The following is a 25309-nucleotide window of genomic DNA, read 5'->3' as shown; positions in this document are numbered from 1 at the left end:
ATATGGGTGTTTATTTAACAGGACCCAATTCTTCCTATATAAGCTTTCACCATAAACAGTAGGGGGTGGAGGGTGGGGGTGGCTTGGTGTAGAACACTTGCCTAGCATCTGCCAGGCCCTGGGTTCCATCCCCAGCACAGACTGCAAGAAACAGATATGCTAGACACAAACCCAATGACAAACTGAGAAGTAGGAAAAGCACAATTGGTTAGCCCTGTTGCTTCTGGGCCTCTGGCCTGACAGCACATAAGTTTAGGAAATGAATGGCAGAGGAGGGACACTAGATGTGAAACCCAGAGGAAAGAGCTTCAAAGACCCACCCTCAATGACCTGAAGACCTCCCGCTAGGCTCCACCTCTTAAAGGCTCCACCATGTCCCAATAGCACCACAAACAGAAGACCAACCTTTAACACATGGGCCATAGCATGGATCCAAACCATAGCAATGACCCTGCTTCTGAGCACTCACTGAGACAAAGACTCAGAAAATAAAGCTGGAGCGATGGCACTGGATCGATTAGAGCCAGTTCTAACATGGGACCGGTGGACTGGCCTGCAAGTCCTAGCAAGGGTAACCCAGAGGATGATTCTAAGGTGAACAGGTAAAGAGCACAAAGATCACCATCACATTGATGAACAGATTACAGACATGTTTTTTCACACCTTCTAAGATGCTAATTCTTTCCTTATATGTTGTAATTATGTTTCTGTCCATATGATTATCTTCTTTCAAACTTTGCTCATATTGGGCACCAATCAGTATTTTTTAAAACCAATAGGTAGCCAGGCCCTGTAATCCTAGGTATTCAGGCTGAAAGTCCTTGAGACTCTTATCACCAATAAACCACCAAAAAGCCAGATGTGGAGCTGTGTCCCAAGTGATAGAGTGCTAGCCTTGAGAGAAAAAAACTAAGGGACAGTGCTCTGACTCTGAGTTCAAGCCCCAGGACCAGTATAAAATAATAACAATAAAATAATAATAATAATACAGATGATTCTGATATGGCAGCAGGCTTAAGAAACAACAAGGTCTACAAATGTCAGAAAATCACTCTGAGGAGCCAAGACATGAGAAACTTTTATACTAAATGAGGGAGTTGGTATGAGGCTGAGGCTCTGGCCAGTCACATCTCACTGCTAGCAGCAACTCACAGATGCATAAGAGGTTTAAAAAAAAGATCTCACTGTGTATTCATGTTACATTTCTTTAGTTTCTCTTCTAGCTCTGATAGGTCCCGGAGATCGGCTCCAATAATGGCATATCTCTTTGAATCCAGCATGTGCCCATCTGCAAGTGCAAGAAAAGACGATCATTTTAGCAGAAATCTTTCAGGAAAAAGACCACAGTGTGAAGGCAGGTGGCTTTCTCAAATTAAAGCAATGGTCTTAGCCAGGCACCAGTGGCTCATGCCTATAATCCTAGCAACTAGGAGGCTGGGATCTCAGGATTGTACTACAAAGCCAGCCCAGAAGGAAAGCCCATGAGACTCTATTTCCAATTAAGCACCAAAAATCCTTCAGAAGTAGAGCTGTGGCTCAAGTGGTAAAGAGCTAGCCTTGAGCACAAAAGCTCAGGGACAGTGCCCCAGCCTACTTCAAGCTCCCATACCAGCATCCAAAAAAAAAAAAAAAAAAAAAAAAAAAAAAATATATATATATATATATATATATATATATTTAAAGACAACACAAAACATCGGTTTCTGTAGTCAAAAGTTTTGTACATATTTTGGAATCTGAAGACTATGTAAATCATTTGTTACTTAAAAGTCTGTGAAAACAAATTTCTTTGGAGGAAAAAGTATGCATTTGTAAGTGTTCTGTGGGTACAATTATTTTTTATTGTATTGGTGTAATTGTTTTTCAGTGTTTATTGCAATACGAAATTCAGTAAAACATCCATGTTCCATAATTACTATTAAAAACACCACCACACACACACACACACACAAAAAAAAAACATGATCACTGTTAAAAAAAAAAAAAAAACAAGTCAGGTAATGTCCAGGCACCAGTGGCTTATGCCTGTAATCCTGGCTACCTAGGAGGCTGAGACCTGAGGATTGAGGATAGAAGCCAGACTGGACAGGAAAGTCCAATTAACAATTAACAAGCAAAAATCTCAAGTACCAGTCTTGAGCAAAAAAGCTCAGGACAGCACTGAGGCCCTGAGTTCAAGCCCCTGTACTGGCACAAAAAAAAAAAAAAGACCACTGACCAGGACTGAATCCCATCACTCCTGTTCCTTGCATCTTCAATGACAAGTAGTCTTAAAGATTACAAAGTGTTCTTTTCGGACCATAGATTTTCCCAGGACACTTTACTCAACAGTAATAAGCTGCCTCAGGTGGCCTCCTGGACCATACAAAAGATTAATTTGCCCTTCTGTCCACCTCTTGGATCATTTCTGAGATCTATGCACAAAGCACTGAATCAACTTGGGGAATACAATGAACTGGAGCACACAGTCCCTGAGCAGGGTATGGTGCTGCATGTCTGCAATGCCGACACTCAGGAGGCTGAGGCAGGAGGATCTTGAGTTTGGCTATAGATGACTTAGGCTATAAAGAAAGACTCTGTCTCAACAATGAGAAAAAGAAAAGAAAATACATGGCTCCTGCCCTCATGGGGGTTTATAGCGACAGGAAGAGTGTGTCATAAGGCCCAGGGGACAGGAGGCCATCTGTAGTCCAAGGAGGTGGTTAGTGGCTGAGCTGAGAGGCAGGCAGTAAGGAGGCATCCATCCAGCAGAGAGGAGAGAGGAGAGACCCAGGGGACAGTGCTGAGGGAGAGCACGCGTGCGCATTCTGCACATGAGGACAGCAGGACATCTGTGTGGCTGGCCCCCATCTACAGTGGCTGAAGCTACGTTCAGGAGGCCTGGCAGCATGTAGGCCACATTCGGTAGAATGTCTGAAGCAGGGAGGTAACAGCATTTGGTTTCCTTTCTTAAAAAAAAAAAAACCTCATTCTAGCCGGGTGCTGGTGGCTCATGCCTGCAATTCTAGCTACCTAGGAGAAGGAGATCTGAGGATCTTGGTTTCAAGACAGCCCAGGCAGAAAAGTCTGTGAGACTCTTATCTGCAACGAACCACCAAAAAGTTGGAAATGGAGGTGTAGTCAAAGAGGTAGAGCATTAACCTTGAGCAAATGAGCTCAGGGACAGCACCCAGGCCCCAAGTTCAAGCCCATGACCAACACCCACCCCCCCCCCCCCCCGTGCCAAAAAAAAATCTGCAATTGAAAAAGAAGTTTCCAAGGAACCTTTATCGAAGACCTTCTCTAGATATTAAAAACTGTTCCTATAAGCCAGGTGCTGGTGGCTCATGCCTTGGGTGCTAGCCTTGAGCACAAAGAGGCTCAGGGACGGTGCTCAGGCCCTAAGTTTAAACCCCACAAACAAACAAACAAACAAAAGTGTTCCTATAAAAGGAAAAAGAAGTAATGCAATCAAACAGATGAACAAAGTAAACAAAATAAAAATGTGCACTGGAGTCCCAAAGGCCAAAAATTGCCAAGGACAGATGCCATGTCCTTGGTGCTCAAAGTTCATATAAATTGTTCAGATAACAGGACAGCATTTCAGCCCATTAGACCAGTGTTCAGTGTGCAAGCCCAGGACAGATGCAGGAGAGTCTACTGAGAACATAAATGCAAAGGAATCTCAAAAGCAATTTGACTGTTGCTATTAAAATTCAGAAGGCACCAATTCTTTGAACGAGCAATTCCTGAAAATATGCATATACACATATGCAATGTCGTTTGACAGAAAATCACAAAAAGGCAACAACCTAAATGGCCATTTGTAGGAAACATTAAATATAATGAATTTTCCAAGAAAAGAAGTACTATAAAGCCATTAACAAGAATGAGGGGCTCTATATACTCTGACATGAAAGATGGTTGTGGTTATTCAGGACATGGAAGGAGCAAGTTACCAAAACTGTGCATAAATTATTCACTGTTTATAAAAAATTACATACAAGAACTCTGGGTGCTGGGGGCTCACACAGGTAATCCTAGCTACTCAGGAGGCTGAGATTGGAGGATTGAAGTCTAAAGCCAGCCCAGGCAGAAAATTCAATGAGATTCTTATCTCCAATTAACCACCAGAAAACCAGAAGTGGTACTGTGGCTCAAGTGGTAGAGCATTCACCTGGAGCTGAAGAGTTGGACAGCATCCAGTTCAAGCCCCATGACTGACAAAAACAAAAACAAAAAACAAACACAAACAAACAAACAACACCTTCATGCACTGGGTGCTGGTGGCTCACACTATAATCCTAGAGAAATACAATCCTCTAGTATATATGTCAGAGTATATAGATGCTCTCATTCCTGCTAATGGCGTTACAGTACTATAATTCTAGAGGCTATATTATATTGTACTATAATTCTAGAGGATGTGAGAATTGCAGTTCAAAGCCAACCCAGGCAGGAAAATCTGTGAGACACATCTCCAATGAACCCCAAGAAAACCAAAAGTGAAACTGTGGCTCAAAATGGTAGAGTGCTAATCCTTGAGCAAAAAAGCAACCCGGCCCTGAGTTGAAGCCCCATGACCTACCAAAAAAAAAAAAATCTCCTTCATGGTAAGCATGATATGAATGTAGACGAATTCACGGTGTCATAGCGCACACCATCTTTTAAAACAAAATGAAGAGCATGAGTATGATCTGTGTGCCAGACCCCATGCTCGTTGGGTGGGAGATACTTGCCCAGCTGCAGAGTGGCCTCCGAATTAAGGTCTACAATGGGTGTGGACAGGAGAGGCTTGTTTCTATGGGAGACAGAAAAGAAGGAACGTCAGTTACCCATCAGTGTACTCTCCAGTGTTATGGGTGGCCCAGATGCAGGCGCCGACTACCCACACGGTAATGTTGGGGGCTCAGTGACCTTTATGCTTTAAGATCAGAACCTTTATGGGTTCTAGATTTTTCTCAGATTTGAAACTACTTACAGATATCTTAGTGGTCAAGCAGCCCTAATCTGACATGACAGTCAAAAAGCTTCAGAGACTAGGGCATCTAGGATTTCAAGTTTTGAGATTTAGGGACGTTCTACCATTATCTATTGCTACTGTTCTAAGCCAGGAGCCATTCCCAAAGACCTTCCCCTCAGAGAGAAAGAATCCAGTACACAGGACTCGGAGTAGGTCAGCTGAGTGGGTTAGCACTGGGCTCCAAATCGCACACTGATCATGAAATAACTCAGCTTCAAGAGAGTCAGTAAGACTCTTCCAAACATGAAATGCTGTGGAGGCATCTCTACTTTCTTGTTTACGCTCCACCAAAAATTAGGAGACTGCTGTTCTTTACTATAGATAAACACAAGAATTGGACTCTGAAAAGTGTAGTAGCTAGGGGCTGGTGGCTCATGCCTGTCATCCTAATTACTTAGGAGGGCCAAGATCTGTGAATCACAGTTCGAAGGTAGCCTGGGCAGGAAAAGCTGGAAGTGGAGCTATAGCTCAAGTGGTAGAGTGCTAGCCTTGAGCAAAAAAATCTAAGAGACAGTATCTAAGCCCTGAGTTCAAGCCCCAGTACTGGCAACCCCTCCCCGCCAAAAAAAAAAAGCCAGGTGCAGGTAGCTCACACCTGTAATCCTAGCTATTTAGGAGGCTGAGATCTGAGGATCGCAGTTCAAAGCCAGCCTGGGCAGGAACGTCTGAGACTCTTATCTCCAATTAACCACCAGAAAACCAGAAGTGGTGCTGTGGCTCAAGTAGTAGAGTGCTAGCCTTGAGCTGAAGAGCTCAGGGACAGTGCCCAGAGTTCAGGCCCCATGCAAAGAAAATAAAAATAAATAAATAAGAATAAATGACATGAATGCACAAGACAGTAACAGGGAAGCTACGCTGTGCTCTGAAAGCGGCATGAACAAACTGGATGAGAGGCCTGGGGCACCAAAGAAAGTGGAAAGGGGGTTGGGGACAGCACACCCAAAAATGAGGACTCTAGCATCTGCCCTGCCAGGCGTAGAGCTGGCTCCCAGACCCCCAGGATCCTGCTTCCTGCACAGCCGGACTTACTTGATGTTGTGCAGCTTTCTGGTGACGATCGCTGGAAAGTCGACTTCAAAATATTTGCTTGGGAGAAGCTCTTCATCCTGGGGAAATACCCAAAATCATTTCTGCAGTTTCTGTACTCACATATTTATGGATCATCACCACACTCCCCACCCCCCCACCATGTAGCAAACACGTAGAGCTAAAGAATAATTCATACAGAATAGAGGAATGGTGTGCAGGAGGGGAGGGGAGCCAGATGCCGGTGGCTCACGCCTGTCATCCTAGCTACTCAGGAGGCTGAGATCTGAGGGTGGTGGTTCAAAGCCAGCCCAGGCAGAAAAGTCCCTGTGAGACTCCTATCTCCCATTAACCACTCAAAAACTGGAAGTGCAGCTGTGGCTCAAGTGGTAGACTAGCACTAGCTTTGAGTACCAAGAGGCTGAGGGACAGAGCCCAGGCCCTGAGTTCAAGCCCCACAACGGACAAAAAAGAGAGAGAGAGAAAAAAAAATAAAAAAGATGGGGAAATCCATGTGAGTTCTGACCAACAGTTTTTGGATGAAACAATAAAGTAGTTACCATAGTAACATGAGCTCGTGGCTCATGCTTAAAATCCTAGCTACTGGACTGGGAAGGTGGCTCAGTGGTAGAGCGCTTGCCTTGCATGCCTGAGGCCCTGGGTTCAATTCCTCAGCACCACATAAGCAAAAAGAAAAAAGCCGGAAGTGGCGCTGTGGCTCAAGTGGTAGAGCGCTAGCCTTGAGCTGAAGAGCTGAGGGACAGCGCCCAGGCCCAGAGTTCAGGCCCACTACTGGACCCAAAAAAATAAAAAAAAAATAAAAATAAATAAAAAAAATCCTAGCTACTCAGGAGGCTGAGATCTGAGGATCTAGGTTTGAAGCCAGCCCAGGCAGGAGAGTCTGTGAGGTTCTTATCTCTACTAAAAAGCTGGAAATGGTGCTGTGACTCAAGTGGTAGAACACTAGCTATGAGCACAAAAGCTCAGGGGCAGTGTCTAAGCCCTGAGTTCAAGCCCTAGAACTGGCGCACACACACACACACACACACACACACACACACACACACACACACACACACACACACACACACACACACACACACACAGAAGAGGTCTTAGGCCTTACACAGTATCTGCTGGTTCCTTATATCACAATTCTGGACGCTTCCTTACAAACACAAACAGGTCCACAGACAAGGGGATGTCCCTGAACAGCCACTGGGGTCATGTACAAAGATGGAGAGGGATTTAGCACTGGATGAGCTGATTCTAAACTGTGTCCGCCATGCCAGCCTCATTTCCTCCTCACACAGCGCTCAGACATAGTCATGAGGTCCCTTAGGTAGAAGGTTCTCATTAGTGTTATCTCATCCTAAAAGAATGCAGAGGCAAGCACTGAACACAGAGTCCACATGGAGGCAAACGGTTTCTCACGTAGGAGAAAGGCCAACTGTTCTGATGAGCAAGAGCTTATAAGGTGGGCTGATTAGTGATACAATAGCTAAGCAGGTCAGGTTGTAGCCACCCGCTCTCATTTATCGCAATCTGCACCTGCCAGGCATCTGGGGAAAGCAAGCCACGCTTCTATTCCTGCCACATGACCGGCCTCACAGAGGAATCTGCACAGACCTACAATAAAATGGAAACGCAACCAGGAGGGCAGGGGAATGGGGAGTGGGTGAAGGGGGACGGGGGAGGGAAGGAGGCCAGAGGGAGAGGGGGGCAAGGTCTAGGGAGGCGAGGACAGGGGCAAGGGACAGGCTACCACTTCGCTTGTTGTCATGTTATGTGTTTTTCAATTCTGCATCAGGGTGATTTTTGCTTTGTTTTGTTTTTCTCTGTCTCTGGGCTTGAACTCAAGGCCTAGGCTCTATCCCTGAGCTTTTTTTTTTTTTTTTTTTTTGCTCAAGGCTGGTGTTTGACCACCTTGAGCCGCAGCTCCACGTGTGGTTTTTCTGGTGGCTCGTTGGAGATGAGAGTCTCACAGATTTTCCTGCCTGAGGTTTGGCTTTGATCTGGGATTTTTCAGCTCTCGGCTTCCTGAGCAGCTGGGATGACAGGCGTGAGCCACCAGCGCAGGGCTTCAAGTAAAGCTCTCTGCCAGTCCCAGGGGAATGAACGAGGAGGAGAACGAGGATGATGATGTACCTTCAGTTTCCAGAAAGTGGTGTCCATTCCAGCCCCAAGGTTGAGAATCTGACAGTGGCATTCTGTTTTCCGGAGAAAAGCCTTTATGAGCTGACTGACGCCATGGACTCGCGCGAAATAGCCTGTCGGGGGGTCAGAGAGACAAGCTAGCGCTGGTGACAGCCAAAACTCTCCATGCACAGTGCTCCTCAGCCAAACCAGGGGTCCCCTCAGCCACAAAGGCTCTTGCACAATCTGCCTGAACACCACATGGAGAACAGGCAGGTGAGGTGACCCCTTCTCATCTGGGGAGAAGACTGGGTTGGATGCTTCCTGGCATTGTTCTTATAGGAGCCCTGCTTAGGGGTTAAGAGTCTCTGATGGCTGGGTGCTGGTGGCTCATGCCTGTCATCCTAGCTACTCAGGAGGCTGAGATTTGAGGATCGAGGTTCAAAGCTAGCCAGGGCAGGAAAGTCCATGAGACTCTTTTCTCCAATTAGCCACCAAAAAAAAAAAAAAAAAGCTAGAAGTAGCCAAGCATCAGTGGCTCACGCCTATAATCCTAGCTACTCAGGAGGTTTGAGATCTAAGGATTGTGGTTTGCAGCCAGCCTGGGCCGGAAAGTCTGTGAGACCCTTATCTCCAAATTAAATCACAGAAAAAAGCTGGCAGTGCTGTTGTGACTCAAGTGGTAGACCCCTAACCTTGAGCAAAAGGAGCCCAGAGTGTAAGCCTCAGGACTGGCATGCATGTATGCATGCATAAATAAATAAAATTTATGATGATTTTTTTTCTTATGTATGGTATATTCACCTGTGTGGGGGGAGGGTACAGAACTCAAGGGAAAGGGGGTAAACAAGTGCAGCGGTGGAGCTCACTGGGCACGGATGAAAGCGAGCTTGTAGGTGGAAATGGGAGGCAGGGAGGGATGGGAGAGAATGAGGAAGGCATTGGCACTCATTCATTACCTGACTCATGTCAACGTAAGCCCTCAGTTCATCACTTGTATAGTATAGTAACAATAAAGTTAAAAAAAAAAAAGAATAGCTCTCTCAAAACTCAAGCCACTGGGGGAGGAGGAGCTGGTGGGGAGGGGTGGTCACTTGCCTCTGTTTATTTCCGGGGCCTTCCTCTCTTTACACAGCCGCACCAGGTGCTGGATGTAGGGGTCGTGCCAGTAGCCAATGCTCACTGCAAACCTGAAGGGTTGGAAGAACAGGCAGGTGAGTGGAGAAGAGAATGTTCACACCCAGGGCCCACTGCTCAACCCCCAGGAACCAGAGAATCCACAGAGAAGGGCCAGCAAATGCACCATTAGTACCCTAGGCCACCTTTCAACAGACTCATCTGCCCTCATTAAACTTCCTCTCATGTTTCCCAATCATCGTTCTTCACCTCTCTTCCTCATATTGACCCTCAGAGAGCAAATAATCTCACTTCACACTTCATAGAGAAGATCTATCATTATTCACTCAGCAAAAGATGTCTGAGACGAGTCATATGGCTCTATTAAGACACATATTCAGCCAGATGCTGGTGGCTCACGCCTGTAATCCTAACTACTCAAGAGGCTGTGATCTGAGGATTGTGGTTCAAAGCCAGGCCAGGCAGCAAAGTCCACGAGATTCTTATTTCCAATTAACCACCAGAAAACCAGAAGTGGCGCTGTGGCTCAAGTGGCAGAGCACTAGTTTTGAGCTGAAGAGCTCAGGAACAGTGCCAGGCCCAGAGTTCAAGCCCCATGACCACCACCACCACCACCACCACCAACAACAACGAAGAAGCAGGTTCTATACTATTTCTTTTGTTTTTATCTACCAACAAGGCTTTCTTCTGCCCCAGAGGTGCTGTCAATATCTGCATACTGGGTCAGACATAGGCGTTAAGCTTAGCTGCATACTGCAGCAACTTAGTACAGACACAGCACTAACCATTGGACAAGACTTGCTATACAAGTCCAGGATTTCCAAAGAAAACAGCACATTCAAAGAGTTTTGTAAGTCAGGCATTGTAGCTACTCAAGAGGCTGAGATCTGAGGATTGTAGTTGAAGGCCAACCCAGACGGGAAAATCCATGAGACTCTTATCTCCAGTGAACCACCAGAAAACTGGAAGTGGTGCTGTGGTTCAAAATGGTAAGAGTGCTAACCTTGAGCACAAAAGCTCAGGGACAGCACCCACACCCTAAGTTCAAGCCCCATGACTAACAAAAAAAAAGTAGTTTTGTAACAGTAAGCATCTTGTGTATCTATCTATAATGGTATGTTTCCAGTGAGTTGTGACCCATGAATATCATAAAATCAAGTGTGTACAAACCTGCATTTAAAAGAAACCATGATGAATAGTGTAAATGAGAAAAGACCATCATGACACATCGTAAGGATTAGGACAGTTTCTGAAGGAAGTCAGTTTCCAGGTGCCCAGAGCTCAAGCGAAAAGGGGAACTATCTCACTGTGAGTGGCTGATTGAGTTTAAAGGCATCTCCGAGCGCCCTCTAGTGGTAAAAATGGCATCTGCAAGTGAGTCGAGATGGGTCTAGCCTCCCATAGAAGAGGGTTGGTTCTCTCATCTATGGAGTTAAACAGGATCTCATGGTGTGGCCAGGCATAATAGCTAAGATCAGAGGATTTATTACAACATTGTTAGAAAGAGCAAGGAAGAGAGGGCTGTCTGGCACCTCTGACACCAGTTCTGAAGGGAGGTGAACACCAAGTTTCAAGATTTATATAGGCTACCAACTGGAGATTAAGTCAACAAATTACAGTGTGTCTGTACAATGGAATAAATGCTAACCAGTCATTTGAGAACTATGCTAGAAACACAGCCATCAGCCATGGCAAGATGTTCACATATACTGTCAAGAGAAACAACCAGAAGCTGGGTGCCAGTGGCTTACTCCTGTAATCCTAGCTACTCAGGAGGCTGAGATCTGGGGATTGTGGTTCGAAGGCAGCTTAGGCAGGAGAGTCTGTATGAATCTTATCTCCAATTAGCACCAAAAAGCTGGAAGTGGAGGTGTGGTTCAAGTAGTAGAGCCCCAGCCATGAGTGAAAAAAAGCTAAGGGACAGTGTCTAGGTCTTGAGTTCAGGCCCAGTACCAGCACACATATACACATAAAAACCCAGCACCTCATTTCCTGACATCATGTTTAAAACACACAAAGAATCAAGATCTTATTTATTCAATCACCTATTTCTTTCCATTTCCAAACAGTCATCTACTACCTGTTTAATGTACTGAGTCATTAAATCATTACACATCGCTTTTTAAAAATAATACCCAAGGCTGGCCTGCTTTTCTTCTAAAGCCAACAAGGTAATAAATTCCAACTACTGAAATGTAAAATGTCTGTCTGGGAACCACTTAAAATCACCTCACTGCTCTCACTGAGAAACACCCATTCGTTCACAAAACACTCACTGTAAGGATTTGCTCATGTTAGCTTCAACCTGGGCTCCTTCAAAAAGAGGTGTGGAAGCCCTGCCAACAGGCTCCTCCCAGCCTGAGAATCCAGGCCACAGCCTCATGTTCTGCTCCCAGGGACTCACAGAGAGCTTACTGAGGGCCAGGCCTTTTCCAAGCTGTGGAGCATACTCTACCAATTCAGGGAGCTCAGGTCTACTGGAGAGAGTGAGAGAGAGGTGGGGGGGAGGGGTGTGTGTGTGTGTGTGTGTGTGTGTGTGTGTGTGTGTGTTGGTACTGAGTCTTAAACTCAGTTCCTTGTGTTCTTGCTTGGCTTTTTCCATTCAAGGCTGGCACTCTCCCATTTGAGCCACACCTTTACTTCCAGCTTTTTGCTGGTTAATTGGAGACAGGAGGCTCCCAGAGCCAGGCACCAGAGGCTTGTGCCTGTAGTCCTAGCCACTCAGGAGGCTGAGATCTGAGGATAGCAGTTCAAAGCCAGCATGGGCAGGAAAGTCCCTGAGACACTTACCTCCAATAAAACTACTCAGAAAAAGTTGGTGCTGTGGCTCAAGGGGTAGACCGCTAGCCTTGAGCAAAAGAAGCTCAGGGACAGAGTCCAAGCCCAGAATTCAAGACCCAAGACCAGAAAAAAGAAATAAGCAGTAAAAGATAAATAAATAAATATCTCCCAAACTTTCTTGCTCAGGCTGATTTGAACTAGGATCCTCAGATATCAACTTCTTGAATAGTTAAGATTACAGATGTAAGCAACCAGGCTGCTAGGTCTAATGCTCTTTCAGAACTACTTACTACCTGGACTTGGGTCACCCATATCCTATATGTGTCCACCTAAAATGGCAATTGTTTAAATGGTATGCATGTGTGTGCACACACGTGCGTGCACATTCACGATTGCAAAAAGTAGCCAATTTTTCTTAATAAAATTTCAAGCTTACTGCTTGTAGTCTTTAACATTTTACTACCTCCAATTTTAACTTTCTTTCTTATTTTTGTCTGTCATGGGGCTTGAACTCCGGGCCTGGGCGCTGTCCCTGAGCTCTTCAGCTCAAGGCGAGTGCTCTACCACTTGAGCCACAGCCCCGCTTCTGGTTTTCTGGTGGTTCATTGGAGATAAGAATCTCATGGACTTTCCTGCCTATGCTGGCTTTGAACCGCAATCCTGAGATCTCAGCCTCCTGAGCAGTTAGGGATTACAGGCGTGAGCCACTGATACCTGGCAATCTTAACTTTCTTGGTGTCCTTTTAGTTCCATCTTTGGCTTCCATTCCCTAATTCTTTTATTCTAGGTTTATAATCAGGAACCAGGAAGTAAATCTTAGGGGTGACCAACGAGGTACTTAAGACAGGACTTTGCATTCCTTGCTCCTCCCATGAGGTCTGAGTCTATCTGCCAGGCCTGACAGGTTGAACCACCTACAAACTGGCCTCCACACCTAGGTGGAAGACTCTTGGACAGCAGCTTCTCCAAGATGACTACCAGCTCTGTCCTCTGGCTTCATCAAACCTCTTATTGCCTTACGTGGGTTCATGTGATCTGAAATGTACTGTCCCACTCACTTATGCACAGGAGCTGAAATGACCTCAAGGACGTGGAGAGAACACTATTGACCAGAGATTGGAAGGAGTGTGGGGGTGGAGGCTAGACAGAGGCAGAATGGTTCATCCGCACCACTGCAACAGGATAGGGAAAATAACTTCTAATGTCCTGTAGCATCATGACCAGGGTTGTCAACAATTCTTTGAATATTTAAAAGTGGCTGTTAGCTGGACACTGGTAGCTCACACTTGTCATCCTAGCTACTCAGGAGGCTGAGATCTGAGGATCGAAGTTCAATGCCAGCCTGGGCAGAAAAGTCCCCCTGAGATTCTTATCTCCAATTAACCACTCAAAAACTGGAAGTGACGCTAAAAACAGGCTCACACCTGTAATCTTCACTACTCAGGAGGCTGAGATCTGAGGATCATGGTTCAAAACCAGCCCAGGCAGAAAAGTCCGTGAGACTCTGATCTCCAATAAACCACTAGAAAACTGGAAGTGGCACTGTGGCTCAAGAGGTGGAGCACTTGCCTTGAGCTGAAGGGCTCAGGGACAGTGCCCAGGCCCAGAGTTCAAGCCCCCCATAAGCGACAAAGATAAAAATAAAATAAATAAGAATAAAGTGGTTAACAAAGAGGATTTGAATGTTCTTAGCAGAAATAATAAATGTCTGAGGTGATACACATGTCAATTATCCTGCTCAGATTACACACACACACACACACACACACACACACACACACACACACACACACACACACACACACACACAGAAATGTCTTACCATACCCCCAAATTGTGCACAACTGTTGTGTCAAAACATACTAAATAGGCCCGGTGCTGGTGGCTCACACCTGTAAACCTAGCACGATCTGAGGGCTGAGATTAAGAGCCAGGCTGGGTGGGAAATCTGTGAGATTCTTTTTTTTTGGGGGGGGGAGCATTGTGAGGCCTGAACTCTGGGCCTGGGCGCTACCCTCAGCTCTTCAGCTCAAGGCTAGCGCTCTACCACTTGAGTCACAGCGCCACTTCCAGCTTTTTTCTTTTTGCTTATGCGGTGCTGAGGAATCGAACCCAGGCCTCATGCATGCAAGACAAGCGCTCTACCACTGAGCCACCTTCCCAGCCCTGTGAGATTCTTATCTCCAATTAACAACTAAAAAGCCAGAAGTGGAGCTGTGGCTCAAGTGGAAGAGTGCTAGCTTTGAGAAAAAAAAAAAAAAAAAAAGTTCAATGACAGCACCCAAGCTGAGAGTTCAAGCCCCAGTACCAGAACAAAAACAAAAACAAATAATATTTCTCACTGTTTCAAGTAATCATTGAATGATGGACAGAGTATGAATGGGAAAAGGCAAACATTGCCAAGAGGGTGAAATAAATAGGGAAATCCATTCAGAAAACCCCCCAGTCCAAGCTCCTATGTCTAACTTAATACCAGTCAACATGGAATAGAACTACAAGCTGTTAGAAATCCAGGGTCAGGAAAACAAACAAACGTGTATCACAAATAATTTATGTTTTGTCTATTTGTATGAGTGAGAGAGAGAGAGAGAGAGAGTGTGTGTGTGTGTGTGTGTGTGTGTGCACACGCACGGATAGTATGGGGTTTGAAACCAGGGCCTAATATTCTTGTTTAGCTTTCTATACTCAAGGATGGCACACTATCATTGAATTACAGTTCTACTTCTAGCATTTTGCTGGTTAGTTGGAGATAAGAGTCTTGTGGACTTTATTACTCTGGCTGGCTTTGAACTGTGATCCTCATATCTCGGTTTCTCTTGAGTAGCTAGGATTACAGGCATGAGGGACCAGCACCTAGCTGATCCCATCCCTTTCTCAAAGTGCTCTCTGAAAAAAAACTCAAGGCTATCAAAAAGAAGCTACAGTCATGGGCTGGGAATGTGGCTTAGTGGTAGAGTGCTTGCCTAGCATGCATGAAACCCTGGTTTGATTCCTCAGTACCACATACACAGAAAAAGCTGAAAGTGGCACTGTGGCTCAAGTGGTAGAGTGCTACCCTTGAGCAAAAGAAGTTTAGGGACAGTGCCCAGGACCTGAGTTCAAGCCTCAGGACTGGCAAAAAAAAAAAAAAGGAAGAAGGAAGAAGGAAAAAGGAAGAAGAAGGAAGAAGAAGGAAGAGGAGGAAGAGGAGGAAGAGGAAGGGAAGGACGAGGATGAGGAGGAGGAGGAGGACAAGGAAGAGGATGAGAAGGAGGAGGAGAGGAGGAGGGAGAGGAAGAGGAGGAGAAGAAGGAGGATGATGAGGAGGTGGAAGAGGACCAGAAGGAGGAGGAAGAGGAGGAGGAAGAGGAAGAAGAAGTAGCAGTTGCTGACTGTTCCAGCAACCCGAGGAAGGGCAGAACCTAACCTAGAAGCTGTTAGCAGGCCCAGGTGGGGTTCACATTGACCAACACTCACTTCTCCAGCTAGGTGATTCTTCATTATCCTAACCTGCTGGGCCTCTGCATACCTCCTAACGCCCGCATTTTCCCCAGAAATGTCGTCCACCTCTACTAGAACTCAAGTTCGGATTAGTTCAGGTCGGATTGAGTTGGACTCAATTGCAAGAGCTATTACCGATTAAAATCTGTTAATAACACATTATCATCCTTAACTTGGATAAACCTCAGGAAAAGTGTTGAATAAAAAAAAAAAAAAAAAAAGGAAGCCAGGCTACTGATGGTTCATGCCAGTAATCCTAACTACTCAGGAAGCTGAATCTGAGGTTCACAGTTCAAAGCCAGCCCAAACAGAAAAAGCAGAGGTGGAGCTGTGGCTCAAGCAATAGAGAGCTAGTCTTGAGGAAAAAAAAAAAAAAAAAAAAGCTCAGAGACAGCCCCCAGGCCTTGAGTTCAAGTCCCAGGACTCACACAAAAATCAAAATAAATAAATAAAAGAATATGTACTGTATGATTCAATTTATATGATACTTAAGAATAGGAAAATCTAACCTAGGGTAAAGTCAAAATAAGAAAACAGTATTAGGTTGGTAAGTGGACCCTTATTAGAAAAAAATGTGAGAGAGAACTTCCTGGTATTTCAACAATATCTTATTTATTGTTTGGGATAGGGGCACATAGATAAGTACAATTAACGCATTCATCAACATGAACCATGAAAATCTAGCATTTTATTATATGTAAATTATCTCTCCCTCCATCCCCACCTTTTTCCCCATTTCTCTTGAATAACCTAGGGAAATTCTGAGAGGAAAAAAAAAGAGAGTGGAACAAATATTTCAAGTACTCTGCTGTCATAGTATGTAGGGGTGTGTGTGTGTGTGTGTGTGTGTGTGTGTGTGTGTGTGTGTGTGTGTGTGTGTGTGTGTGTGTGCGTGCACATGCGTTGATACTAGGGCTTGAACTCGGTCTGGGACTGTCCCTTAGCTTTTTTTGCTCAAGGCTAACACTCTATGACTTAAGCCACAGCTCTGCTTTTTTTTTTTTTTTTTTTGGCTGGTTAATTGGAGATAAAGCGTTTCATGAACTTTTCTGCCCAGGCTGGCTTCAAACTGTGATCCTCAGCTCTCAGCCTCCTGAGTAGCTAGGGTTACAGCTGTGAGCCACCAGCACCCTGCTCTATCATAGTTTTTGTTTTGTGCTCCTATAACAAAATACCTGAAACTGAATAATTTGTAAAGAATAGGAATGCATTTCCTCATATTTCAGGAAGCTGGGAGAACCAAGATGAGGGCTTTGGATCTGGGACAGATTTCTTGCTATATCTGCTCATGGCAAGAGAGTGAAGGTAAGAAAGAACAAATCCACTCCTGTCAACCTTCCTGTTAGTGATGTTAACCCACGCAAGACAGCAAAGGCCTTAAGACCTAACCATGTCCAGAAGGCCTTCCCTACCAACACAGGTGCCTCAGGAATTAACTTTAATACATTAGCTTGGGGGACACACAAACCACAGCACCTTCTAACACCCACCCACCCCTTCTTCCAAAAAGAGGTACAATTCTGCTTGACGTATCAAGTCTATCCTATCAGAAATCCTAGCCCAGGACAATGAGAACTTCTACTTGGCAGGGCTTCCTAAAGAGGAAAGCACCCAGGCCCTGCATCAAGTCTCAGGACTCCCATCAAAAGAAAAAAAAAAAGGAATGAATCTTCCATAACAGAAAGTAAAATTACTGAGCCGGGCACCGGTGGCTCATGCCTGTAATCCTAGCTATTCAGAAGGCTGAGATCTGAGGATCACGGTTCAAAGCGAGCCCGGGCAGGAAAGTCTGTGAGACTCTTATCTCCAATAAACCACTAGAAAACTGGAAGTGGCATTGTAGCTCAAGTGGTAGAGTGTTCGCCTTGAGCTGAAGAGCTGAAGGATAGTGTCCAGGCCCAGAGTTCAAGGCCCATGACCGACAAAAAAGAAAGAACGAAAGTAAAATTACTTTATTCATGAGCTAGTTGAGCATGTTCGTTTATCTTCAACAGAACAGTCTACTTATTAAGTAGCATATCTTCTTAGGGGATGGAAAACAGTGCCTGCCATGAAACTACTTAAGATCAAAATCTCCACCTCACTCTGGGGCAGAGCCATAAAGATGCAATCAGAAAGGCTCTGAGCCTAAGCACACAGGAGAAACCTGCCTTCACCTTCGGGTGACCCTGTAACCTGCTTGTATGTCCAGGGGAGTTATGTCAAGCTGGCTGAGGAATCAGATTAAGTTCTATCATTTGCACAGTGGGGTTTCAACCTTAATAAGCCCTGGTCATGGAGAGAGCTCAGAAGCAGTAAACCGGAAAAACAGCACTGGAAGGTCTCATCATACACTGGAACATTACATTCAGTTCCTCAGATGACACACGGCATCAAGGTAGGCACAGTCTCTGCTTTCTATGAACTTGCTTCTCATGGGAGAAACAACCAGAAAGTAAGTTGTTTTTGTTTTGTGCTGATCCTGGGGCTTGAACTCAGGGCCTGGGTGCTGTCCTTAAGCTTCTTTTACTCAAGGCTAGCCCACTACCATTTGAGTCACAGATCTACTTCTGGATGTTTAGTAGTTTAATGGGTGTTAAGAGCCTCACAGACTTTTCTACCCAGCCTGCCTCCAAATTGTAATCATTAAATCTCAGTCTCCAGAGTAGTTAGGCTTACAGGTGTAAGTCATGGACACATCTGGCTTGTAATGGATTTCTTAGTTCTATCTGGGCTACAGAGAAGATGTACAGAATGTTGGGAACACTCCACCAGGGCCATGATCTGTGGCATCTCTCTGAGCTCAGCCAAACATCTTGGAGTCATCTCACTGACACCCATCTGTCAGGGCATTTTGTCAGCTCCAACTGGAGGATGCCTGTCACCTGACTGCCGTCCTGCCCCAAGCACTAGCGCTAGCAAACTCCATGTCCCTGCCTCCCTCCATGGCCCTAAGTCTGTTTTCAACAGAAAAAGTGCACTGGTCCAGTGAAAACCCATGGCAGAATCCTCCATCTCATTTAAGAGTTAGTCAGCTGCTGGTGGACTCACACCTGTAATCCTAACTACTCAGAAGACTGAGATCTAAAGATCTTAATTTGGGGGCTGGGAAGTTAGCTCAGTGGTAGAGCGCTTGCCTTGCATGCCTGAGGCCCTGGGTTCGATTCCTCAGCACCACATAAGCAAAAAGAAAAAAGCCGGAAGTGGTGCTGTGACTCAAGTGGTAGAGTGCTAGCCTTGAGCTGAAGAGCTGAGGGACAGCGCCCAGGCCCAGAGTTCAGGCCCCACGACCGGACCCAAAAACAAAAAACAAACAAACAAAAAAAAAAGATCTTAATTTGAAGCCAGCCCAGGCAGAAAGGTCTTTCTGAAACTCTAATCTCCAATTAACCACCAAAAAAAGCCAGAAGTGGAGCTGTGGTTCAAGAGGTAGAGTGATATCCTTAAATAAAAAAATTAAAAAAAAAAAACTCAGGGACAGAGCCCAGATCCTGAGTTCAAGCTGTAGCTTTACACACACACACACACACACACACACACACACACACACACACACACACACGAGTCCTCCCTGCAGGACCTGATACCTCCCCCCTCAACACCTCGGCTCACAGTCTCCTTTCTCCTACTCTTCTCTTGCTAACTCTCTCTGGCATTGCTGCCCCTCAGATAGATCCAGCCAGCTCCAGCCTCAAGACCTTAGCGCACTCTGTTCTCTGCCTGGGACCTTGTTACCCAGACATAGACAGAGCTGCTTGCTCCCTCACCCCTTGCCAAGCGTCTCCTCTGCCTTTAGCTTCACTGTGAGACCTTCCCTGAACACCACAATTCCTACCAAGAGACCATCCATCTGCCATGCCAGGTGTTTTGCTTCCTGGCTATTACTACCACTGGAGTCAGGTCTAGAGGAGCTCCATCTACTGGATCCACTTCTGTATGAGCGGTGTCTGGGACAGTGCTTCCATAAAGCACGCTTGTTGATCAGGGAAGTAGCTCACACTGGTCATCCTAGCTATTCAAGGAGACTGAGATCTGAGGATCTCAGTTCCAAGCCAGGCCGAGCGGACAGTCGGCGAGACTCTCATCTCTAATTCATCAGAACAAAGCCAGAAGTGGAGGTGTGGCTGCAGTGGTTAGAGCACCAACCTGCAGCAAAAAAAAAAAAAAAAAAAAAACCCTCAGGAACAGCGCTCTGCGTTCAGTCAGGTCTCAAGATGGGCACAAAAAAAAAGAAAAGAAAAAGAAAGAAATGTGCCCTTCTCATAACCCAGCAAGGCTGTCGCTCCTTTGTGCATCTTGCTCGTCTCTCCCCGCGTCTGCCTTGTGCTGGACTCGACCTCCGGTTCGGGGCACCCCGGCTGAGCAATAACTACCTGAATAGATGGGCCCGGGATTAAGGACGGCACTTGCTCGCGGGAAGCTGGAATCGCACCGCTCCGCCGGGCCCCGCCGGGCCCACCCCGTGCCCCACGCCCGCCCCGCGCCCCTCCGGCTCCTCATCGCCGGGTCCCCGCCCCGGCCGCCGCCCGTACCTCTTGCACAGAGAAGCATCTTCGCAGGTGCCGCGCACGCCCTCGTCATCCACGTCGCTGCCCGACGTGGAAGAAGAGGAGGCGAAAGAGGCCTCCCTCAGTCTAGCGGCCATGGGCGTGGAGATTCCGGGGTGCTGTACCCACGAGGGACATGGAAGCGAGTTCCCCACAGGTGGCAGAGGAAGGAGCGAGAAGACACACACACACACACACACACATACACACACACACACAAACAAGGGGCCGGGCGATACCCTGCTCAGCTGGCGCGGCTCGGAGACCCCGCCCCGGCGCGGCCTCAGCAACCTGCAGTCTGATTGGCGCTTATTGGGCATTTACCCCGCCCCGTCAAGCGGAGGCGCTGCTCATTGGAAGAATCTTTGGACCCGCCTACACAACCCGGAAGTTTGCGAACAGAACCAGGAAACTGAAATTGACCTAAGGGTAACGCAATGCTCGCTGGGAAGTGTAGTCTTTGGAGCTTGAGGAGGTGATGGGCTTTCTATAGTGCAGGCAACGAGGATTTTCTAAATAAAACTAATTTAGGATCTTTACCACGGTCAGAGAATCTACCCAGAAGAAACAAGTGTAAGTTCTTATTTTCAGCCTGGGTTCAGTATTACTCAACAATTTAACAAGTTGCAGGGCGGAACTGGGGGGGGGGGGGGGGGGGGGGACAGGAAGGTCTTTTCACATAGGCCCACTTTGAAATGTGAAGATAATGGATAGAAAAGTAATAGAATGGAAAACTGTATGGCAACTTATCCGGGTACAAGGGACAATGGCTGGATTTCAAAAACAATGAAATGCTCAGTGAAAGAAAGAAACGTATTTATAAAGCAAAAATGATTACGCTACAGTAGGATGGACGGGGAAGAGTATAGGCTCAGCTTCCCAGTTTCCGTGCAACATCTGAGGCCTTTGAAATCCACTTAGGAAAAGCATTTCAGGGTATCTCACAAAAAAGGAAAAGTCTCACAAAGTGAAAGGTTCTGGCAAGGCTTTATTTTAGAATAGTAGGGTTAAATCACCGTGGATTAGAAAAAGAGGGGAACACTGCCTGTACCTCACGCAGGAAATGGGAATTGAAGACTGAAGATGGCGATGTTATCTACTGCCTTTACTCTGAGCTGCGGGGGAGATACACGTGGTCATGAGGTCCGGCAACTAATCCTTAGACAATGGCTTTGAGTGGGTGAGATGGTTGAGGTCCACCCAAAATGCAGGTAACGTTCAGGACTTCTTTCCGTGTCATTCATTCCTTCTGTCTTTGACTATCCAATAAGAGTCACCAGATTTTTACAAAGAAGGAGGGGGATTTAAATAGCCCTTCTCAAGTCCTGGATACTAGCTTAGTATTAAAAAGAAGCATTGTGGGAGAAGAACTTACCTGCCTTTTCCGTTTTCTTCCTTGTTGTAACTTCTGATATTTGCTTAAGTTAATACAATTTATCTGGATGACTTTTTCCTTTTGATATTTGTAAAAAGTTACTATGTTTTCTATCTCCTTGTCTATCCTGCTTCAAAACCAAGCAAAACTAATGTCTAGGACACATACCTGAGTGGGAAAATACTGTCATGGGAAAGAAATGAAGTGGAAAGAAACCCCAGAACCAGGATATCAGTGACCTCCAGAGAATGGGGGAAGTGGGACACAGGTGAGCAGGGAAAGGGACTAAGGAAGGAATTTACAGACACAGCTTGCAATTTTTCAAATGGGAGTTTGTTCACATCTGTTTATTTCATTATTATACACATGCAAAATATTATCCTAGCTATGAAGGAGGCTGAAATTTGAAGGAAAGCAATTAAAATCCACTATAAGCAGAAAAATCCATGCACTCACATCTTGAAAATAACCAGCAAAAAGCTGGGTTGGGGGTATGGCTCAAGTAGTAGAGTACCTGGCGAGCAAGGAAGTGGAGCAAAAGAAAGGCCCTGAGATCAAACCCTCATACTGCAACACACACACACACACACACACACACACACACACACACACACAGACTCAGGATATTCACTTGACTTGTATTCAGGTATGATCTGCTCATTCAGTATCCAGTGGAGAGAGGCTCAAATACACATTGGTCCCAAGTCAGAAGAAACAGTGGGAACTGCTGAGGTTGAAGCGTTTTGCCTGAAGGAGGGAGCTGCAATACACCTTTCCTGGGGTGATCCTGTGCAAAGCATGGAACAGGCAGAGTGCCTGGCTTGGGAGTGGACATGTCTCATAGTTAATAATGGGCAATATAGGGCTGGGAATGTGGCTTAGTGGTAGAGTGCTTGCCTAGCATGCATGAAGCCCTGGGTTCCATTCCTCAGTACCACATACACAGAAAAGGCCAGAAGGGGCGCTGTGGCTCCAGTGGTAGCAGGCTAGCTTTGAGCAAAAGAAGCCCAAGGACAGTACCTAGTTCAAGACCTAGGACTGGCAAAAATAAATAAATAATAAAAAATAATGGGCAGTAGGCCTCATCCTGTCATGCACAGGGAGGCTGGCAACCCCATAGTCTAACTATGGTTAACATGTTCTGCTGGATTCAATGTTCTCTCAGACATACTTGGCCTTTCCCTGCATAGAAACACAGTACAGCCTAACTTTGCTGCCCCCACATACCTAAACACTAAATACCTCTGCCACTGCACACGGTCTTTGCAGGCAGAATCCTAACTGCTTGAACCCATCTCTAGCAGTACAGTGATGATGCTGATCTTATGACATCTTCCTCTGAGCATGTTTTGGAGGTACAGGAACACTTTTATGAAGGACATATATATCCAGCACCTTTATGTCCTTTGGGGTCCTGGGAGGACTTAGAAATTTTACTTCAATAGTTATTTATGCTGTATCTTGCATATCAGCCTACCATTAAGAGCAACCCCTCCAACAAAAGGTTCTCATAGCTGGGCACCTGTAGCTCATGCCTATAATCCTAGCTACTCCGAGGCTGAGATCTGATGATTACAGTTCAAAGCCAGCCCATGCAGGAAAGTCCATGAGACTCTTACCTCCAATAAACCACCAAAAAACCAGAAGTGGGGCTGTGGCTCAAGTAGTAGAGCACTAGCCTTGAGCTGAAGAACTCAGGGACAGCGCCCAGGCCCAGAGTTCAAGCCCCACGACCGACCAAAGAAGAAATAAATAAAGGTTCTCATATTGGTCCCAATTTAAATCTGCAAAGCTAACTCTGGTGGCTTTCACCTGTAATCCTAGCTACTCAGGAGACTGAGTATTGCTGTTTGAAGCCAACCCAGGCAGGAAAGTCTATGAAACTCTTATCTCCAATTAACCACCAAAAAGCCAGAAGTGGAACTGTGAATCAAGTGGTAGGGTACCAGCCTTGAGAGAAAAAGCTTAGAGACAGTGCCTGGGCTGAGTTCAAGCCTCATTGCTGACACTAAATAGATAAATAAATCCTAACAGGCACTCTGGTTCTGTGGTCAGAGACTCTTAAAGAGGCTTTAGTGACTTCCATTTGTGCTTCAAGGAACCCTAGGATGACCCAGTACGAAAACCTAAGTTCTCTGTGGGCTTCTAGTACCTGGACCATAATCATTAGAGTGTAAACCATAGGCCACACTCCAGGCTCTTTTTGACATAGAGACTCTCACCCACCCTGTTTGCAACCCTCTAAATCCATTTGCTAATGGCCCATTTGGTAGAGGACTTGCTTTTGCCCCAGTCTCTTCCATCATCTTCCTACTTCTCTGCCTGTGGAGTAGCTGACCACAAGACCTGAGCCACCATTCCAGCTGCCAGGATTTTAAAGTCTCTTATTCTTTGACCTCAAAGTTGCTGGAGTGCCTTCTGTGTTTCTTCTCCCAGAGTTCTCCCTTTTCAGCTTCATCTGCATCTTAGGCAAATGACAAGTGTAGCCTGTGAAGCCTCATACTCCCTCCTGAGAGTGGCCCTAGATCTCAGGTAAGGTCCCAAAACCAGGGACCAACCAGAGCTGCAGGTCAGAACTAACCTGGTTCTCCAGGAGAAAATCGTCCAGCACCACAGGATGAAGGAAGAGGCAGAAGGGGAAAGATTAGGCAGATAGGGAGAGACAATAGTCCTCATGGAGACAAAGCCCCTGACCACCCTGGAGCTGGCCTGCAAAGGCAGCCATCCCCTTGGGGTGAGGTGCTCAGTGACCCAAGCAGACACCAGATCAGGGAAAACTCACCCAAGGGAATATAAAAGGGAGACCCAGGTGCTGGTGGCTCACGCCTGTATTCCTAGCCACTCAGGTGGCTGAGATCTGAGGATTGCCATTCAAAGCCAGCCTAGGCAATAACGTTTGTGAGACTCTTTATCTCCGATAAGCTATTCAGAAAAAGGCAGAAATGGTGCTGTGGCTCAAGTGGTAGCACAGCCTTGAGCACAAAGAAGCTCAGGGACAACACCCAGGCCCAGAGGCCTCAGGACGGGCAAAAAAAAAAAAAAAAATATATATATATATATATATATATATATATATATATATATATATATAAAATGAGCACTGCAATGGGCTACCAATTTCTAGGCCTCCTTCTCACCTGTTTAAGTCGGTCTGTGCTTTCCTCCTCCTCTTCCCCCCCCTCCCCCGACTCCACCAAGCAGGTAGACAGGATTTCATAGGGTACCAGGTGGCCCTTCCCTCTGGAAGTCGTAGTTTAGGGATTACAACAAGTTGCTAGTAGCCAAGCGGCCACCCTCACCTTGTCTGGTGCCTTACTCTCACTTTCAAATAAACTGTGCCAGGCTAGATTTGAACCTGGATCCTCAGATCTTCGCTTCCTGAATAATCAGGATTACAGGTATGAGCCAGCTGGGCCCCGCAGTCCCTGTTCGTTGTTGTGCTTGAACTTAGAGCCTGAGCACTGTGCCTCTGCTTTTTTTGTTGTTGTTGTTCAAGGCTAGTGCTCTACCCCTTGAGCCACAGCTCTACTTCTGGCTTTTTGCTAGCTAACTGTAGATTAAATGAGTCTCAAGGGCTTTCCTGCCAAGGCTGGCTTCGAACCTCAATCCTCAGCTCTCAGCCTCCTGAGAAGCTAGGATGACAAGTGTGAGCCACCACGTGGCCCCGCCAGTGTGGCCCGGTGCAACGCACCCACCCCACCCAACGCCTCTCTCAGGAAGAGGCCGAGGATTTCCACGCCCCCCCCCCCCCCAGTGCCCGGCCAGGCCGGCCATCCCGGTTCTGACACCCACACGGCGAGCTGCGTCCCTTCCCGGACGCCCCGGGGGCTCCTCTCCCCGTGGGCC

At 46.2% G+C, this 25309-nt stretch overlaps 1 protein-coding gene across 1 annotated transcript in view; it reads right to left on the bottom strand.

The window, feature by feature from the left end:
- Lcmt1 (leucine carboxyl methyltransferase 1) overlaps nt 1-20347 on the bottom strand; it is a 31037-nt gene extending 10690 nt beyond the window's left edge. Inside the window, exons 1-6 of the mRNA XM_042689788.1 lie at nt 20074-20347; nt 9263-9354; nt 8177-8298; nt 6032-6108; nt 4719-4780; nt 1186-1288 (exon numbers count right to left, since the gene is read on the bottom strand). Coding sequence (XP_042545722.1) covers nt 1186-1288; nt 4719-4780; nt 6032-6108; nt 8177-8298; nt 9263-9354; nt 20074-20186 — 569 coding nt within the window. The 5' untranslated portion in view covers nt 20187-20347. The remainder of the gene's footprint in view (nt 1-1185; nt 1289-4718; nt 4781-6031; nt 6109-8176; nt 8299-9262; nt 9355-20073) is intronic.
- Between the last annotated feature and the right edge of the window lie 4962 nt (nt 20348-25309).

The sequence above is a fragment of the Dipodomys spectabilis genome, unplaced genomic scaffold, assembly GCF_019054845.1.
Source record: "Dipodomys spectabilis isolate Male_0828 unplaced genomic scaffold, ASM1905484v1 ptg000127l, whole genome shotgun sequence".
In the NCBI taxonomy this organism is placed as follows: domain Eukaryota; kingdom Metazoa; phylum Chordata; class Mammalia; order Rodentia; family Heteromyidae; genus Dipodomys; species Dipodomys spectabilis.
The sequence above is the reverse complement of the archived record's forward strand: the minus strand, read 5'-3'. Positions and strand labels throughout refer to the sequence as shown.